The sequence below is a fragment of the Protopterus annectens genome, chromosome 8.part0 (assembly GCF_019279795.1).
Source record: "Protopterus annectens isolate FY-2018-M chromosome 8.part0, PAN1.0, whole genome shotgun sequence".
In the NCBI taxonomy this organism is placed as follows: domain Eukaryota; kingdom Metazoa; phylum Chordata; order Ceratodontiformes; family Protopteridae; genus Protopterus; species Protopterus annectens.
Window position 1 is genome coordinate 1,829,547,661 of NC_056741.1, and position 20,237 is coordinate 1,829,567,897.

A 20,237-nucleotide genomic window follows, 5' to 3' on the forward strand; every position below is an offset into this window, starting at 1 on the left:
CAGGACAATTAATGGTAAAGACGGACAACACCACTGTTATGTGGTACATAAAGAAGCTGGGGGGTACCCATTCATATACCCCCTCTGCAGACTTGGCACTGTGGAACACAGCCTTGAGCTACAAAGTGCATCTACAAGCTCAATACCTGCCAGGAAAACTCAATACACTGGCAGACGGACTAAGCAGAAACCTCATGTATCCACACGAGTGGAAACTGGAACCAAAGACTTTCAACATGTTGACAAACAAATGGAGGAGCCCACATGTAGACCTGTTTGCCTCCCCCCATAACTACCAATTAGACATTTTGCACAAGGACTCCCCACAAACAAGCTTGGAAAGTGGATGCTTTGTCCTTCAGCTGGAAAAAAAACTATCTGTTTATGCCTTTCCTCCTCTGCCTCTCCTCTCCAAGGTACTACTAAAGATCAAACAGAACAAACCAAGGACAATATTGATTGCACCAGACTGGCCACACCAACACTGGTACCCCCTCTTGCACGCAGTGTGTCACTGTTGGCCCCATTGCATCTGTCTCAGACCCCTACCCTGTTGTCTCAGCAGGAGAACCAGATTTTGCACCCATACCTTCAAATCCTGAACCTAGCAGCCTGGCTAATTACCTAATCTCTCCTTTACCATCCCTCAGTAAACCAGTGATGGATATCATTTTAGAGGGAAAGAGGCCTATTACTAGGAAATCTTATGCTGAAAAATGGAAAAGATTCTGTGCCTGGAACCAATGTCAAGGGATGAGCACAGCAGTGCCCAACTTACCTCAGATTCTACAATACTTAATTGAGATGCTTCACAAGGGCCTTTCTTTTTCCTCCATCAAAATGCACGCCTCAGCCATTTCAGCTCCTTATAACACAGAACCTCCCCTCTTCTCTCATCCAGTGCTCAAGCATTTCCTCAGAGGGGCCAAAAATTTAAGACCACCCAGGAGATCCCCAACTCCAGCCTGGTACCTTAACTTTGTATTGGAAAAGCTCACTCTATCTCCTTTTGAGCCAGCTGCAACTGCAGATTTGAAATTCCTTTCTTGGAAAACAGCCTTCCTTCTAGCCATCACTTCAGCAACAAGAGTGTCTGAATTACAGACCTACATGGCAGTGGAGCCCTTCATCATCTTCCATGCAGACAGGGTGTCCCTCAGGACCAATCCTTCCTTTATGCCCAAGGTGGTATCCAGTGTGGCCTTTTAATCGGTGCATTCATTTGCCAACCTTCTTTTCTAATCTACATAACAAAGGAGAACGGATACTGCACTCTTTGGATGTGCACAGACAACTTAGATTTTATTTGGACAGGACTAAGCCTCTCAGAAAAACTGAACAGCTGCTAGTTTCCTTTGCTGCAGGGGCATAGGGGAAGGCCATTTCAAAGCAAACCATTTCTAAGTAGATAGGCCATTGCATTCAGTTCTGCTATAAGCACCATGGAAAACCTACCCCACAGGGGATAAGATCACATTCCATCAGGGCTGCATCTACCTCTACAGGGACATCCTAGAAGCTGCTACCTGGAGCTCTGTACATACCTTCACCAAGCATTACCACTTGCCTATTTTTTCTAAATCCAGAACTGGTTTTGCACTGCAGTCTTGCAGGGCTTAATAGCTGGTCCTAATGCTCTCTGACTGCCTCCTCCCTTCCTTAGCTTTGGGAATCTACCCAAAGGTAATAACTGCAACAGTGAAACACGAAGAACATAGTACAGTTGTGTACACTTACCATAAATGTAGGTGTTCGAGTGTATTCACTGTTGCAATCCTGGTTACCTTCCCTCCAGCCCCCTGACTTCTTTTGGCTATACCTTTCTTCTTGCTTAGTGTATTTCAGCTTTCTGGTGTATTTGCTTTTTGTTGGAGGTGTAGCCTTATATATAATTGCTTCCCATTATGGGGGCACCTGACATCTGGGGTATGAAAAACTGATGTAATGGCATCGGCTGCATGCTTTATACCCCTGACGACTTGACGTCATGGGAGAAGAGAGAGCATCCGATGCAGGACCCAAGACTTTGATATTCAGGCCGGCTGAGGGCTACCTGCAGGCAGATAATCCTAATGTAATGACTGCAACAAGTGAATACACTTGAACATCTACATTTATGGTAAGTGTACACTACTGTACTTTCTGGCCTTGACAAGTTTGGTTTCCATTCCTTTGGCCTCATCTACTGCAGAAACTCTGGATATTGGACCCAGCTCCAGACCTGTTGCCCCACCTGGAGGCAATGGTTCATCCGAATCTTCAACATCTCGAGCCCATTGCGTGGCTTCTCCAGTTCCCATGTTAGCCAGGCATTCCTCCCTTACTTCCCTGGTCTAACGCATCATTGTGGCCCAACACAAACGAACTTGAAAATTGTATCATAACAAATGGCTACAATTTGTTAAGTGGTTGTTTGACCTGTAATATTGACCCGTATGCAGCACCTGTAGACAAAGTTATATACTTAGTCTGAGTCTGGCTCATCAGCTTCTACCATTCATGTACATCTTTCTGCAATATCTAATTTCCATATTGATTTCAACTGTTCATCACTGATGTGTCAAACTTTGTAAAACCTTTTTGAAAGGAACCCTAATGCTTAGGCCTCTGGTTAAAGAATCTTCTCCTCCATGGGATTTGCATTTGGTACTGTGTTCTCTCGTTTCTGCCCCCTTTGAGGCATCAGCAACTTGTGACTTAAAGTTGTTGTCCTGGAAAACCTTTATTTTTTTATGGCTATCACTTCGGCCTGGAGAATATCGGAAGTTCGAGCCTTATCCTGCATACCCCACTATTTGATATTTCATAAGGACAGGGTCTCCCTCAGGACAAATCCATTATTTTTTGCCAAAGGTTGTTTCAGAGTTAAATATCAATCAAACCTTGCATCTCCCAGTCTTTCCCTAATTTTTCCAACAAGGGAGAATTGTCTATTCTTACCAGACGTACACAGACAATTATATTTTTACCTTCACAGAACAAAGAACATTAGAAAATACGACTGTGTATAGCCTTTTCTACAGTCTCTTGGTGAAATGGCTTAAGGACTGTTTCACATTTGTTTACAACAAAAAAGGAGTGCGCCCACCTCGTCCTGTGAAAGCACATTCAGCAAGAGCCTAGCAGCTTCTGCAGATGTCCTTCATGGATGCATCTGCAGTCATAACAACTGGGTTGTCCTGTCGTCAGGCAGCCCTTCAGTCGGCCGGATTCCAAAGTCGGGGTCCGGCTTCGGCTGATGTCGCACTTCACCCGACGTCATCTCTGTAGGTCTTCGGGTATAAAGGCATCAGCCGACGCCATTTTCCTCAGTCTTTCTTGCCGCGTGGCGCCCGAAGCAGAAGCTGTTCGCAAGTGCCGGTCGGTCGGATCCAGAGATTACTTCTACCGAATACTACTTCGAAGACTTCTAAAGCTAAGTACCCCGTTGGGGACTCTTTCTTGCCTCAGCCGATGTCAGAAAAAGTTAATAATTGTTTAACCTGTGGGAAACAAATACCTCATAAAGATTTCCACTCTTATTGTCTGCCTTGTTTAGGCCCAGCCCACGGCGTAGCAGCCTGTTCGCCTGTGTTGCTTCAACCGGCAACGCTTAGGCGTCGGAGTTTGCTGAACAGTTTTCGGTTCTGATTTTGCGTACATTATGCCGCCGGATCCTCCGACTACCCAATCTGCCAAAAACGCAAAGATAAAGACCGACACTGGGGTCCGCGGTTTCGCCGAAACCATGGTTAAGCAAACATGAGTGTCTCGGTTTCGGCGAAACCGAGAAAACTGATCAAAGTACAGCTGAATCTATCTCTACAACTGAGGCCCCTGCTACCACTCTTGAAACGGCCTCAGAAATTTTATCCACTACGGTGGTTGCCACTGACCTATCAGACACCATTCCCTTGGATGTCTCTACCCCAGCACGTGGTGCTGCTAGGCCTCCAGCAGCCATGTCCATTAAGGCGTTCGCCAGGGCTAAAGCAGCAAAGACTACTAAAACAGTGCCTGTTAAACCCCTACAACCAGGCCCTCCTCTAGTTCTCAAATGCTTACTCTGGCAGAAGATTTAATTTCATTAATTAGAGGATCTCAATCTCACTCAGACAGGGCCTCTCAGCCCCAGAGAAGAGACCTAGGGCAGAGCCCCTGAGCCAGTGTCCTCTGATGAGTCTGCCGATGAATCAGACATAACTGATCAGCCAGAGGCTCCTTTCTCCAATTTTGAAGACTCTGATGCTGAAGAATCCATTCCAGCTGCTTCCCACCAGAAGAATTCTCCTTTGGGGAAACCTTACATGCCATGAGAGCAGTTCCAATGGCAGCAACAGGATTTTTCAGACTCCAGAAAAGACTTAGGACCTTTCTGCACCTTCCACAGCACAGGCCCTTAGCTATACCTCCTGTTCTCTCTGTGGTGGATGATGCTTTCAATGATGTCTGCTCCGCACCAGATTCCTTACCACCAGCCCCTGCCAAACCAGACAGATTTTACAGGGTGCCAGACACTCATCACCACCTTTACAAGGCCCCTCTTGCGGACCCCGAAACTATATCCCAGGGTCCCAAGGCAGTAGCCGACCATAGCAAAAAACCCTATTCCTTCAGAAAGGGAAGCAAGGTCATTAGACAGATGGGGCAAAAAGGTCTACACTTCAGCTACTCTCTCAGCTTGAGCTTTAAATTGTCAGTTTCACATGATACAATACCAAGAGTTTATGCTTGATCAGTTAACTAAAAAGCTAACCACTGATGAATCTCTTGATAAGAAATATGTATTAGAAATGGTAAATAACATACAACAGGTTAGTAACCATTCCTTAAAATGTGGCTATGATGCACTGGAGACTTCATTTAGATCAGCCATGACTGGCACAGTGATAAGAAGGCATGCATGGCTAAAGGAGCAAGCTCTACAGGATCATGTTAAAGCTAAGTTGCTAGATGCTCCTATGGATAAGACAAGTTTGTTTGGTACACCTGCCCAGCAGGTTATGAAGAAAATGGAAGAAAAGGCAAAATCTGTTCAAACGGTTAAAGATTTCTTGCAGGTTCAACCCCCAAGGTTTAGCAGGAACTGGCCTGCCAAAAATTGGTCCTTTCCTGACTCAACAAGACCTCAAAGGGGCAGGAATAGACGTTCCAGAGGCAGAAACCAATCCAGGGGAGGTGCCTACAGAGGACGACAGTGGCAAGGTAACAACAGAGGCACAGACACAACCTCTGCCACTACATCAACTCAACCACAGTGACTTAACCTAAATCCGCCTACCAGGGAACAAATAGCAGCTCCCTAGGCGGAAAATTAACCTTATTTTCAAAGAACTGGCACTATATAACAAAAGACAAGTGGATTTTACAAACCATAGATCAAGGTTACCAGTTCCACTTCCACACTTTACCAGTCAAAAGAGGAATGCCAAATCTACCGCCAAATCAAAAAACAGAGGCTCTACAACAGATAATGCAGTTAGCAAACATGAGAGCTGTGGAAAGAGTGCCAACAGCAGAGCAAGGAAAGGGGTTCTACTCCAGACTATTCCTAGTTCCAAGAAAGGAAAAAGTTGGAGACCAATTCTCGACCTGTCCGCCTTAAATACATACATCATTGTCCCAAAATTCAAAATGCTGACCCTACAGCAACTTCTTCCCATGCTGGGCAAGGAGTGTTGGCTGGTAACTCTAGATCTCAAGGAGGCATACCTGCACGTCCCCATTCGACCAATCTGCAGAAGATACCTCAGATTTCTTGCAGGATCAGAGCACTTTCAATTCTCAGCATTGCCCTTTGGCTTATCTACTGCCCAGAGTATTCACAAAATGCCTGGCATCAGTAATCGCCCATTGCAGACTACAGGGAATTCAAATTTACCCATACCTAGACGACTGCCTGCTACAAGGGGACAACAAAAGCAAGCTGACAACAGATTTACAAAGGGTCATTTACTTGCTGCAAGCACTGGGATACACAGTCAATCTACAAAAGTCAAGGCTGATACCATCCCAAACAAGGACATTCTTGGGCTGAATTGGACACAGTAAAACAGATGGCATTCCTAACAAAGGAAAAACAAAAAGAACTCCCTCTTTACTTCTGGGCACTAACAAAACTGAACAAGTTAACAGCAAGAAAAGTACTGCAGGCCTTGGGCTTCATGGCATCATGCATAATCTTGGTTCCACTTGCCAGACTACATATGAGAAAACTACAGTGGTACCTAAAGAATTTATGGTCTCAACACAGACACAGCCTAGAAACAGAAATCCCACTAATTCCATGCTTAAAACAGGAGTTCCTATGGTGGGCTCAGGCATGCCAGTCAAACCCAGGGCTACCATTTCGCAGATGTCAAGCAAGCCAGACCATCACAACAGACGCTTCAGACCTAGGATGGGGGCCCACATGCTGGACAAATGCGTGCAAGGATTGTGGACACAGGATCAACTTCACCTGCACATCAACCTAAAAGAAATGCTGGCAGTAAAACTGGCAATCCAAAAGTTCAGACCATTTCTCAAAGAGGGCCAGTTGATGATAAGGACAGACAACACCACAGTCATGTGGTACATCAACAAACAGGGAGGCACTCATTCATACCCCCTATGCAGAATGACTTTGGAGCTGTGGACCCTGGTACTCAGCTACAACATCCAGTTACAGGCAATATTTGTACCGGGAAAAGAGAATACTCTAGCAGACATATTAAGCAGAACCACATCGGATGCCCACGAATGGAAGCTGCACCCGGACATCTTCAAGACCATCTCAAAGAAATGGGGAATGCCTCAGATAGATCTATTTGTATCACCTACCAATCACCAGCTCAAAAAATTCTGCACAAGGACATTCCACCCACTAGCATGGAAAGTGGATTCGCTCTCCTTCAGCTGGAAAGGCCTAACAGCATATGCATTCCCACCTCTTCCCTTGATACACAAGGTATTACTAAAAATCAAGGAAGAACGTCCAAGGATAATCCTGATAGCTCCAAACTGGCCAAGACAACACTGGTACCCACTGCTGAGGAACATGTCTCGAACAATATGTGGCCAATACCCTGATGCCTTTGATGTTAACTCAGAACAACTACAGCATCATACATCCAAACCTAAAACGTTGCAACTGACTGCATGGAACATCACATAGCAGCAGCTAATCCAGAACTTTCCCAAAGAGTTAGAGACATTATTCTTGAAGCACGCAGACCTTCAACAAGAAGAAACTATGCTGGAAAATGGAAAAGGTTTGTCATTTGGAGTACTGAAAGAGGAAAAGATGCGTCAAACATAGATATGCCTAACATTCTGGAGTACCTAGCGAACTTCTTCATTCAGGCCTGTCCTACTCCTCCATCAAGATACATGCATCAGCTATTTCAGCAGAATACAGCTTTGATCCACCTGTTTTTCTCACCCTTTGCTCAGGCAGTTCCTCAGAGGAATCAAGAATGTAAAACCTCCAAGGAAACCACCATTACCAGCTTGGGACTTAAACTTTGTGCTAGAAAATTGACACTATCACCCTTTGAACCAGCAGCAACAGCAGACCTACAACACCTGTCATGGAAAACTGCTTTCCTACTGGCAATTACTTCAGCAAGGAGGGTTTCAGAACTACAGGCCTTAATGGCAGTGCAACCCTTCCTAATCTTCCACCAAGATAGAGTGTCCATGAGGACTAATCCTACATTTATGCCTAAGGTGGTATCCAGAGTGTCTTTAAACCAGGCAATCCACCTTCCTACCTTCTTTCCCAACCCACAAAACAGAGGGAAAGAATATTGCATACCTTGGATGTACATAGACAGCTACGCTACTACTTGGACAGAACAAAAAGTAGCAGAAAGACTGACCAACTTTTTGTAGCCTATGCAACAGGAAGGGAAGGAAAAGCTATTTCCAAACAGACAATCTCCAAATGGATAGGAAATTGCATACGATTCTGTTATGCCTTCCATGGAAAACCAATTCCACAGAACATAAGACCTCATTCTACAAGGGCAACAGCCACTACCACAGCCTTCTTACGAGGAGTGGCAACCAAAGACATTATTGAGGCGGCTACTTGGACCTCCGTGCATACATTTGCCAAGCATTATAATTTGCCTCTATATTCCAGATCCCGAGCAGGGTTTGCCACTGCTGTACTGCAAGGGATCCTAAACACACCATAATCTAGTTTTATCCTCCTCCTTGTTGGCTATGGTATTCTACCCAGTTGTTATGACTGCAGATGCATCCATGAAGGACATAGTACAGTTTTGTACCTACCATAAATGTAGATGTCCGAACTGGATAGCATCTGCAGTCAGGATTACCCTCCTCCTTCCCTCTGTGGTACTCCAAGGGTGTTTACCCTCCTAATAGCTAGCTGGTGGGGGGGAGTCTTTTATGGTGTATTTGTTTGTATATATGTGCATACATGCTTATTTTTGTGTTTACCTCTATCTTTTTGGAAACATTGGCATCTATCTAAATTTTAGCCTTCAAGAGGGCTACTGGCATCTGGGGCAAGAAACACTGAGGAAAATGTCGTCGGCTGATGCCTTTATACCCGAAGACCAACAGAGATGACGTCGGGTGAAGTGCGACATCAGCCGAAGCCGGACCCCGACTTTGGAATCCGGCCGACTGAAGGGCTGCCTGACGACAGGACAACCCAGTTGTTATGACTGCAGATGCTATCCAGTTCGGACATCTACATTTATGGTAGGTACAAAACTGTACTTTTTTCATACCAGAGCTTCCTTAAATGATATTTGTGCAACAGCTACATGGGCCTCTCCTCATACCTTTGTTACTCATTACAAAGTGGATCAGGTCTCTAGTGGACATGCATCATTTGGCTTGATTGTGCTCAGGAATATTCTTCCATGAGAACCTCCCAAGATTCAGGTAGCATGGGACTCTGTCCCACAGTCAAGGATTATATGAAGATTGACAACATCAGATAAAGAACTTAGGTCTTACCATAACGTTCCATCTGTGTTGTCAATCTTCACTAAGCCTTGAAATTCCCTCCCTCCTTCCCCCTGCCTTAGAACTCGTTGTGGACCGGATGTTCCCAAGGACTAGCTTCATAGTAGGGACACAGATATGGTTTCTTATTTAGTACTTCTTGTGTGTTACTATTTTATGCAAACTCGATCTGAGGTATTTTGGTGAGGAGCATTATGGGTAGAGCCTAGGTCGATAGTTGTGGAAGATATGAGCTGGAATAATGGCAGGGTCCCTTCTGAGGCTCGGAACCAAGCCCACAGTCAAGGATTAGTGAAGATCTACATCACAGATGTAACGTTATCGTAGGACATAACTTTTTTGCAGTATTCCTTCCCACCCACTTTCCTCTTGATTTTCATAGTTATCCTTCCTCTGCTGCCCTGTTTGGCAGCCTCTATGACAGAGAAGGCCCTTCTTTTCTCCTTTTCTACTCCTGGGTGACTCCTTTCTCCCTAGATGTCTGCAAGCTGCTGGCTTGCAGGTAGTCTGAGGATTTGCCATCGTACATCCACTTAAGTACCCCTACACTCATGGGCTGAGATTGTACATTAGACATGTGGCTTATGGAAGGTTTAGTTTTGGTACCCTAGCTAGACATCAGTGGAAGAAAACGTCTGTTTGGAATACTGCAACAGTAATCAGTAGGACATCAGCTGTTACGATATGTTTCTTACACAACTGCAATTAATCATTTTTGTATAATTGTAGGTGTTGGGAGTGTGGTTACTGCTGCATTCAGGATTCCCTTTCTCTTTCCCTCTTAAAAACCTTGGGTGTTTCAGACTGAGGTGGTGGAAGACATTTTCTTCCCTACCATGTAGAGCTATACCTGTCCCCTTCCCCTGCTGTGTAGAAAGGTTGATAGGCCTGTCTGTACTGCACACCCATAAAAATTTTGACCAGGTGTATATCCTTATTTTCTAGTCTTGGTAGGCTTTATAGGGGATCAAGAACAGAGGATGGTTGTATATTTGTCTTTGTACCAAGATGTGGAGATAGGCAAGTTAGCATGAGATGCAAGATTGACATAGAGAAGGAGGTGGGCTGTAAAAGTCTGACCAAATGTAGGAATCTGCCTGTAGCTGAGATCCCTGAAATGGAGCACAGCAATGACAACACTTGAAAATAGAAAGTTGTATTATGTATGGGCGCTGTCCTTCCAACAACCTTATGAGTGGAAGGCTGGTTGCAGGAGTTGGGTGGGAGGCACTTCTTGATGTTCTTCATGTTTCACTGTTGCAGTCCTGACTTGTGGGGTTTCCCACTGTGGAAGACTTTGGCTGGCCTGACTACCAGAGTAAAAATCTCCCTTCTCCTAAAGCTGGAGGATGCCCTTCCCTGACTTCAGTATGCATGGGTGTAAAGGGAGCCAGCCGATGCCATTTACATCAGTTTTGCACTCGAACGTCTACATTTATGGTAAGTGTACAGAACTGTACTTTGCTAGATCATAGGAGATAAGTAGACCTTATTAGGCAGGATGTGAATTATTCAACCCACAATATGGTTGCCCTTCCAGGCTTTTACAAGCATGCACTTTTGGCAACTTTTTACTCCAGAACAGAGCAGATAATGTTACAGACTGCAGTGATTTATTTTCCAAAGTATCTTGCTAATGTCTTTGATGTAATAAAGCAACAAGCTGCACTTCAAGGCTTGCAAAAACTGTGGAAGTTTGGCTCGAAGAGTGGGTATCCACATGTGGTCAAGACCCAAGTAGAAACTGCTTAGACTTCAGAAACAATCCTGATGTTTATATATCTTTTGATAGGAAGTTGCTGTAACTTTGAATCATTTAGGATACCTGAGCTGACTACTGTTCTTTCCCATCAGTTCCCTCTTCATGGCATATTGGTGGCGTCTTCTAGATTCTCTGCTGTCCAAGCTGATTGAGAGAGGCTTCTGACCACTTTTCCTGATTGCCCACATCAGTCACCTACACAAAGGTTTCCTGGTTAAGCACTGCTGTATGCATTGCCAGTCAGAGAGGTATGCAGAAGTGAAGAACTGATCAAGATAATGTCAGAAAATCCTGAAGCTGACGTCAGATTTGGCTATCCCATTGTGGATCCGTTATCCTGTCACGACATAAGGGTTGCCCATAGCATTAAAGAAATGTGGTGACTTATTGTTTGCTCCAAAGGAGGAGTAAAGATTAGTAGAGGCAATGTTTTAACATGCTTTTTGCAACTACGTGTCCATTTTCATTTTAGTTGAAGATGGTTAACTTCATTCTTTTTCATTTACAAATATAGTTGAACATTGTGCCTAGTAAACTGATTAGAGTTAGAGAAGAAAATGTATTTTGATTTGAATTTTCTTATATTGTTCGTTGTCCTTTCCAGTGTTGCAGTTTGCAAGTTTTCCAGTTCTGCAGATGACTGGTATGTGCTGGTTGGTGTTGCAAAGGATTTGATTCTCAATCCACGCTCTGTGGCAGGTGGCTTCATCTATACATATAAACTAATAAATAACGGTGAAAAGTTGGAATTTGTACACAAGGTGAGCAGTTCTTTCATTAATGTGAGAAGTGTGTAGTTTGTTCAGTTTTGATTTCAAGATACCGTAGTGTTGATTTTCAGCTACTCATCAGTAATAGAAAACTCAAATCTCAAAATCCATAGGTCTAGGGATGTATGTGCTATGCAAGTGGTGGTTTGGATTGCAAGAACTGGATTGGCTGTCACCACTTGTTTCTTCTCCCTAGCATCAGAAAAAGAACTTGGGCTGAAGAATGGCGGCTGTGAGGGATTTAGTTTATCCTGGCAAGACCAACTTATTAAAGTATTACTGTCTCCTACAACAATTATTTAAATAGGTATTTAGCATGAGGGAAGTGGTAGGGATGGTAATGTTTTCTGTACTACTACTAGGATGCTGAGTACAGAGAATGAAAAATCTGCTTTCTGTGGATGATCACAAGTAGAAACAGGGTGCAAGCTGACTCTCAAAACATTTGTATTTAACCAACTGCTAACTCCACTCTGAAAGCAAAGTTGAGAAGGGAACTGACGAAGTTCAGTTGACCTTTGAAATTTGTTTTGAACAGTGAAGCTAAACTAACATGGTTAACTTGCTTGTAGAAGGCACTCGAGTGTAACTTCACAGAATTCCTACCGATTCAGTGAGTGCTTGGATGTAGGCCAGAGGTGCCATGACATGGTACCTGGGTATAATGTGTTATCTTCTGCTTTACTTGTTTAACTGTTTCAAGTCTTTTTACCACCTTTAAATAACATCTTATTCTTATATTCCCCTCTCTACCTGTTCATGTTTTGAACCTAGGCCCTTTCCTTTTACTTCCCCACTTGTATGGTTTTGTGCAGTACTAAGGACGATAATTTCTTTTGTTTACAGTTCTTGTGGGTTAGAACGTATGGAAAAAAACAACCAAGTGAGGTTTCCACAAATGCAAGTGGATCTTCTTGATCTGTCCCTAATTTGTTTAGGAGCACTGCATTTTGGATGCTGACTACATAATTTGTAAAGGATTTAGTGCATGGACTGTTGCAGATTGGCATAGCGAACTATTAGCAAAGGGAATTCTCCTTGCTGAGACTGTCCTGGCAGGCTTGTTGGGGCATCTTGCTGTTGAGAAAAAGAGGAGAAAACTGTAGCAATCTTCAGTGCTGGAGAAACTTTCACACGCTAAGGCATTCAGGTTAGCCATTCCTCTTCTAGCTGAAACACCTCTTTCTGTTTCTTCCTGTAGTCTGTGGTTGTCTGCATAAAGACTTTCTTCTCCTTGGCAAAAAGATTCCTCTGGCACCAAGGAGGATTCTACTCCTCTGTGCAGACTGGAAAGTTTCTGTTCTGAGAGAGAACTGTTTGTTTTCTAGATCTCCTTCCACAATTTCATTATGGTTACACAGGTCTTTGAGAACCCCAACACAGCTACGTTTGGAGCACATGATGTCAGCCTTTGTCAAGGTCCAGCTTCAGAATGGGAGCATCCTAGCATCAACAGTTCCAGTCACAGGCCAAGGATCGACCCAAAGTCATCCATCTTCTTTGCTTCTCCACATCTGGTTTAGGCAACTCCTGCACTAGCTGTGCAGATTGACTTTGCTTCTCTGAAGTTGATCACTTGGGCACCTCAAACTTCAGCACCGACTGTTAAATCCCCAGGGGTTGGTGTTAAGGGTCCTCTCTGTCCTACTCAGTGTTGCAGAATTTGGCTTCCGACGACTTAGGACCGAAGGTCTCTGTGTTGACTTTGACTCCTGAGGTCTTGGCATGAGTAGTGGGAGCTAGATTTCTTTCCTTGATTCCAGTTTCATTGTCATTGGTGCTGATTCCAACTGGCCTAGGTAGTTCAGTTGTGTTTTGTGTGCCATTGCATTCTCTTTGGCTGTACTGCTTAGTGGCAGGACTCTGTGCACCCCATGGATGTAAGTCATTAAGGCCATGGTCACAGTTTAATTCTATAGTCCCGATTTTTTTTCTCCCCACCACACACACACACACACACACACACACACACGACACAGCTTCTGTAATCTTAACTTCGTACTGCATAGATGTTCATCGTGCATACAACTGCAGTCATAACAGATGGGTTCTCCTGCCGTCAGGCGGGTCCTCGGTCGGCCGAATTCCAAAGTCTAGGTCCGGCGTCTGTTGTCGTCGCTTCTTCCCTGACGTCAGTGCGACAGGGGTATAAAAGAACCAGCCGACGCCATTTTCTTCAGTCTTTCTTGCCGCGCGGTGCCCGAAGCAGAAGCAGTTCGCAAGTGCCGGTCGGCCAGCTCCTGAAATTTCGAAAAATTTGCAACCGAAGTCTTCTTGAAAGCTAAGTACCCCGTTGGGGAAACTTTTCTTGCCTCAGACCGATGTCAGACAAAGTTAATAATTGTATTTCATGTGGGAAGCAAATACCGCATAAGGATTTCCATTCCCTCTGTATACCTTGTTTAGGCCCAGACCACAACGTCTCGGTCTGTCACTTTTGTGCTACATTCAACAAACGCACCATTAAGCGTCGGGCGGAGTTCGCCCAGCATTATTTTGGAAAAACATTTAACTTATTATGTCATCGGATACTCCGGCTCCAGTTTTGTCTAAAAACGCAAAGATAAGGACCGACACACGAGGTCCACGGCCTCTTCCGACACCACGCCAAAGCCGACTACATGTGGTCCGGTTCTCAGCGAGGTGCCTACGCAGCCCCTGACTACCGACGACACTTCATTGGCGGTGTCTCCTGTGCCCGAGGACGCAGAATCCTCGGCCCACACCCCGACTACAGATACCAAAGCCACTCTTAGCGTTGAACCTCAAAATTTGGACAGGTCTACTTCCATTCAAGGTGTTTTCAGACTTTCCTCTTCTTTTTCCATCAAGGCTTTCACGAAGTCTAAAGCAGCCATGCATTCTAAGACACAAGCTACACAGGGCCCATCTCCAGATGCTTAAAATGGCTGAGGATTTAATTACTCTTATCAGGGAGTCTCAACCCCTACCGGACAAAAGGCCCAGAGTGGAGGAAGAATCCCCCTCCTCTGATCAGGGCTCCATTATTTCAGAGTACTCTGATGATCAGGAACATTCTTACTCCCCTTTTGAAGACTCTGATGCAGAGGAATCCATTCCTTCTGTATCCCCCCCCAGAGGATTACTCATTTGGGGAAACTTTGCATACCTTAAGGGAACACTTCCACTGGGAAGGCCAAGATTATTCAGATTCCAAGAAAAGGCTTAGGGAATTTCTCTTGCTACCTCAGCACAGGCCTCTGGCTATACCTCCTGTCTTGGACATCCTAGATGACGTTTACTCGGAGGCCTGCCTTAACCCGGATTCTCTGCCTCCAGCCCCAGTCAAGCCCGACAGGTACTACAGGGTTCCTGACTCGCATCAATTTCTATACAAAAGCCATGCTGCTGACCCAGAAACCATCTCACAGGGCCCCAAGGGAATTAAGGCCTCCACTGCTAAAAATCCATTACCTTCCGAGAGAGATTCCAGATCCTTAGAAAGGTGAGGAAAAAAGGTATATACCTCGGCTACCTTAACCATGAGGGCCTTAAACTGTCAGTTCCATATGCTAAAATACCAACAGTTTTTGTTATCACAATTGAAAAGCAAAATGTCACAACCTGAACAACCAGACTTGAAGGAGTTGCAGGATTTGATGCATAGTGCAGAACAAGTGGGTAAGCATACCTTACAATGTGGTTTTGATGCTCTAGAGGCCTCATGTAGAGCTGCTGTTACAGGATCAGTCATATGTAGACATGCCTGGCTCAAGGAGCAAACCTTGCCTGATCATGTCAAAGCTAAATTACTAGATTCCCCTCTACAAAAGGATGTATGGTGCTAATGCTGAGGAGGTATTAAGGAAAATGGAGGAAAAGGCTAAATCAATGCAAACTGTGAAAGATTTCCTACAGGTGCAACCCCCACGTTTCAGTAGAAATTGACCTTCCAAAAATGTGTCCTTTCCAGCCACGGATAGACCCCAAAGAGGTAGATACAGGTGCCCGAGGGGCAGAGGACAATCCCAAGGATCGTTTAGAGGCAGACAATGGCAAGCTCCTACACAAAGAGGTGGTGAGGATAACTCGCAGTCATTCAGAAAGCAAGCCCAATGACTTTCCCCTTTGCATGCCAAGCAAGACTCAAATGGCAGCCCCCTTAGGAGGAAAACTGGCATTATTTTCAAAAAATTGGCATATTGTCACAAAAGACAAATGGATCCTGGACATTATAAACAGAGGCTACAGATTCCATTTTCACACCCTTCCAAAAATGAGAGGCATGCCAAACCTGCCACACAATCAAAGGGCAGAGGCACAAAGGCAAGTGACAGATCTCATAGACATGAAAGCTATTCAAGAGGTACCTACGCACGAACAAGGTCAAGGTTTTTATTCCAGACTATTCCTGGTACCAAGGAAGGGAAAAGATTGGAGACCTATTTTGGACCTATCCATCCTAAACACATTTCTTCGCATCAAAATTCAAGATGCTCACTCTACAGCAGCTTCTTCCCATGCTGGGCAAGGAGTCTTGGCTGGTAACATTGGACCTCAAGGAGGCATACCTGCATGTCCCGATCAGACAAAATTGCAGAAGATACCTCAGATTTCTTGCAGGTTCAGCCCATTATCAATTCTCTGCATTGCCCTTTGGCTTATCTACTGCGCCCAGAGTATTCACGAAATGCCTGGCATCAGTAATTGCCTACTGCAGACTTCAAGAGATACAAATATACCCCTATTTGGACGACTGCCTGATCCAAGCGGACAGCAAGCACATTCTTCTGAAACATCTGGCTTAGGTAATAATGTTGTTGAAAACTCTGGGATACACAGTCAACAAAAAGAAATCAAGGCTAATACCCTCTCGGAAGATCATTTTCCTGGGTGCCAACTTGGACACAAACAACCAGATGGCCTATCTCACGCCAGAAAAGCAGGGGCAACTAACTCAATACTTCAGAGCACTAGCATATTGCACCAGGCTGACTGCAAGGAAAATCCTGCAAGCTCTGGGATTCATGGCATCTTGCATCTTACTAATCCCATGTGCAAAGCTGCATATGAGGAAACTTCAGTGGTACCTGAAAAACCTATGGTCTCAACACAGACACAGTTTGGAAACAATAATACCACTAATTCCATGTCTACAAAAGGAATTTCTGTGGTGGACTCAATCATGCCAAACAAACACAGGTCTTCCATTCAGCAAGCCTCAAGCAAATCAAGTCATCACAACAGACACCTCGGACTACGCCTGGGGGGCGCACATGACAGATCGGTGCATTCAGGGCAAATGGTCTCAAAAAGAAAAGCACCTTCACATCAATCAAAAGGAAATGCTAGCAGTAATAAATGCTATTATAGCTTTCAAAGACCTTCTGCAACCAGGTCAACTATTGATAAGAACGGACAACACCACAGTAATGTGGTACATAAACAAACAGGGAGGAACACATTCATACCCCCTATGCAGACTGGCCATGTCACTTTGGAACATGGCCGTGGACTTACAAATCGAACTACAAGCACAGTACTTGCCAGGCAAGGAAAACATGCTGGCAGACAACCTAAGCAGAAATATGACAGATCCACACGAATGGAAGTTGCATCCAAAAGTTTTTACAGAGATAATCCAACATGGGGAAGGCCAGACATAGATCTCTTTGCCTCCCACAAAAATCACCAATTGACAAAATTCTGCTCAAGGATTTTCCATCCAAAGGCCTGGAGAGTGGACGCTCTCTCTTTCAGTTGGACATCAATGACAATTTATGCCTTCCCACCTCTTCCTCTGCTGCCCAAAGTCCTATTGAAAAGCAGAGCAGACAGACCAAAGATGATTCTCATTGCTCCAGACTGGCTAAGACAACACTGGTACCCACTCCTGAGGAGCCTGACGCACTCCTCACCATGGACCCTGCCTCTAATGCCTCTTCTCCTGACTCAGCACAGCTTCAAAACTCTTCACAGCCAGCTAAAAACACTCAATCTAGCCGCATGGAAGATTCCTTAGCATCACAACACACCCTACTCTCCAAGGAGGTGCAGGATGTCATTTTGGAGGCCAGAAGGCAGTCAGCTAGAAAAGCTTACTCCGCAAAATGGAAACGGTTTTGTGTCTGGAATGAGAAAAAGGGCCAGGATCCTGGAAAACTGAATTTACCTCAAATACTACAGTATCTAGTTGAGTTGCTAAGCAGTGGACTTTCATTCTCCTCCATCAAAATCCATGCCTCAGCCATTTCTGCAGAATACAACACTGATCCACCCTTATTCTCTCACCCTGTCTTAAGACAGTTCCTCAGAGGGGCTAAGAATCTAAGACCCCCAAGGAAACAACCAATACCTGCTTGGAATCTCAATTTCATTCTGGAAAAACTGACCTTGCCTCCCTTTGAGCCAGCTGCCTCATCGGATTTGCAATATTTGTCATGGAAAACAGCTTTCCTTTTGGCTATCACCTCAGCTCGTAGAGTTTCAGAACTACAAGCTCTCATGGCTGTGCAGCCTTTTATCATCTTCCATCAGGACAGAGTATCCTTATGAACCAACCCGTCCTTTATGCCTAAAGTGGTATCCAGGGTAGCTTTGAATCAGGCCATGCACTTTACCTACCTTTTATCCTAATCCTCAAAACAAAGGGGAGAGATTACTACATTCCTTGGACATCCACAGACAACTGCGTTATTATTTGGACAGAACAAAGCCTTTCAGAAAATCAGAACAGCTCTTCGTGTCCTGTGCTATAGGAGCTCAAGGAAAGCCAATTTCCAAACAGACAATCTCAAAATGGATAGCCCACTGCATACGCTTTTGCTATTCTTTTCATGGCAAAACTGTACCTACAGGCATCAGATCTCACTCCACAAGGGCCACAGCTACTTCTGCAGCTTTCCTCAGAGGAGTTCCTACCAAAGATATTTTGGAAGCAGCCACTTGGAGTTCTGTGCATACCTTCTCCAAGCACTACCACCTACCATTATACTCCAAAACTAGAGATGGCTTTGCCACTGCAGTCTTGCAGGGCATCCTGGCTCCTCCTAGTTCCACCTAGTGCCTACCACCCCTTTCTTAGCTTTGGGATTCTACCCGTCTGTTATGACTGCAGCTGTATGCACGATGAACATAGTACAGTTTTGTACCTAACATAAATGTAGATGTTCGAGTGCTAATACAGCTGCAGTCCATGTTTCCCTCCCTCCTTCCCCTCTTGGGACAGGACTATACTCATGCTACCTGATTGGGCTATTCATTCTCGATGTATTTGCTTGCACTACTATATTTGAATTATATTGCATTGCTTTATCACACAAATTTATGTATTGCAGTCACCAAGTAAAATAAATTCCTTTTAATTTTGTACAGCAAATTCTCCAAATAGGTAGTTGAATACAACAAACACACAAATAAGCCAAGCACTTTCATCTAGTGAATTACCAGGCTTTTTCAAGGCAAAAAAAAGCCTGGTAATTCACTAGGTGAAAGCGCTTGGCTTATTTGTGTGTTTGTTGTATTCAACTACCTATTTGGAGAATTTGCTGTACAAATTAAAAGGAATTTATTTTACTTGGTGACTGGAGCACTTTGTTCGGATCCTGTGTGCCATGGATTTTGTCTTACTTGGTCTGTTTTGCTCATTTTAAATTTATGTATTGCCTTCCTTCTGGGGGCACCTGACATCTGGGGCAAGAAAAACTGAAGAAAATGGCGTCGGCTGGTTCTTTTATACTCCTGTCGCACTGACGTCAGGGAAGAAGCGACGACAACCAACGCCGGACCTAGACTTTGGAATTCGGCCAACCGAGGACCCGCCTGACGGCAGGAGAACCCATCTGTTATGACTGCAGCTGTATTAGCACTCGAACATCTACATTTATGGTAGGTACAAAACTGTACTTTGCTCAACCAGTGGAACTTCTAGTTCCAACCTTCACCATCCAGCTAAGAGGACAACTGCTTTCATTTTCCCTCCTTTCAGTTCTGTAGTCCATGCTCCAAATCTGGCTAAGTGGAGCTTTGGTGGTAAAAGGACCTGACTAAAATTTGCATTCACTTTACATTGTATATTTTGTAAACCTCTCTACTTGGTACTATGTTGAGTTGATGTAGTTAAAAAAATTCCTAATTGTCCTAAGGCACATCATCTTACTGTCAACTTAATTATTTTGATGTCATGGGGTTTGTAGACCACTTCCTCACCCTACTTTTGTACTGGGAACCTTGAGGCAGTGCTCATACTATGTAATGTGCACTGATAGCCGTTTAATTTTACCTTTACTACATACAGTTCATATGTGAGAGGTTCAAATACCTGTGTAAGCTGGATGCTTTTCTGTCATTTGCATGTATGCAGAATGCTTATGAGGTGGTCACTTCCCACACCCATCTTGCTGCTGTATGACAGTGTTAAAACCAAGCCTTCTTATCCCAAAATATTTTTTTTCGCCAGGAGTTGGAGATCTCAGAGGGAAAAAGACGGAGTCCCAGACTCCTTGGCAGCATACACCTTTATCACTGTGTATTAGTAACTATATTGAGAAGACTCATCATAACAGCTGATCTGAAACCTTTAAGCATATTGGGCCACCTAAACACATAAGGAAATAACCTAGTTATAGATGACTACTTTGTGAGACAGGCAGATAATCCATTCACCAGGTTTGGCAAGGATAATGTGACGGTGACTTGTTTTTCTCAGGAGCCAGGGATTGGCAGTTGTCCAGGGCTCTCAAGTTCCTTCACCCTATATGTAAATATGGTATGATTAT

General features: G+C 44.4%; 1 protein-coding gene across 1 annotated transcript in view; it reads left to right on the forward strand.

Annotated features, from left to right (window-relative positions):
- Positions 1-20,237, forward strand: part of SF3B3 (splicing factor 3b subunit 3) — a 2,130,119-nt gene that overhangs the window by 1,298,702 nt on the left and 811,180 nt on the right. Inside the window, exon 28 of the mRNA XM_044079526.1 lies at positions 11,273-11,490. Within this exon, the coding sequence (XP_043935461.1) occupies positions 11,273-11,490 (218 nt within the window). The remainder of the gene's footprint in view (positions 1-11,272; positions 11,491-20,237) is intronic.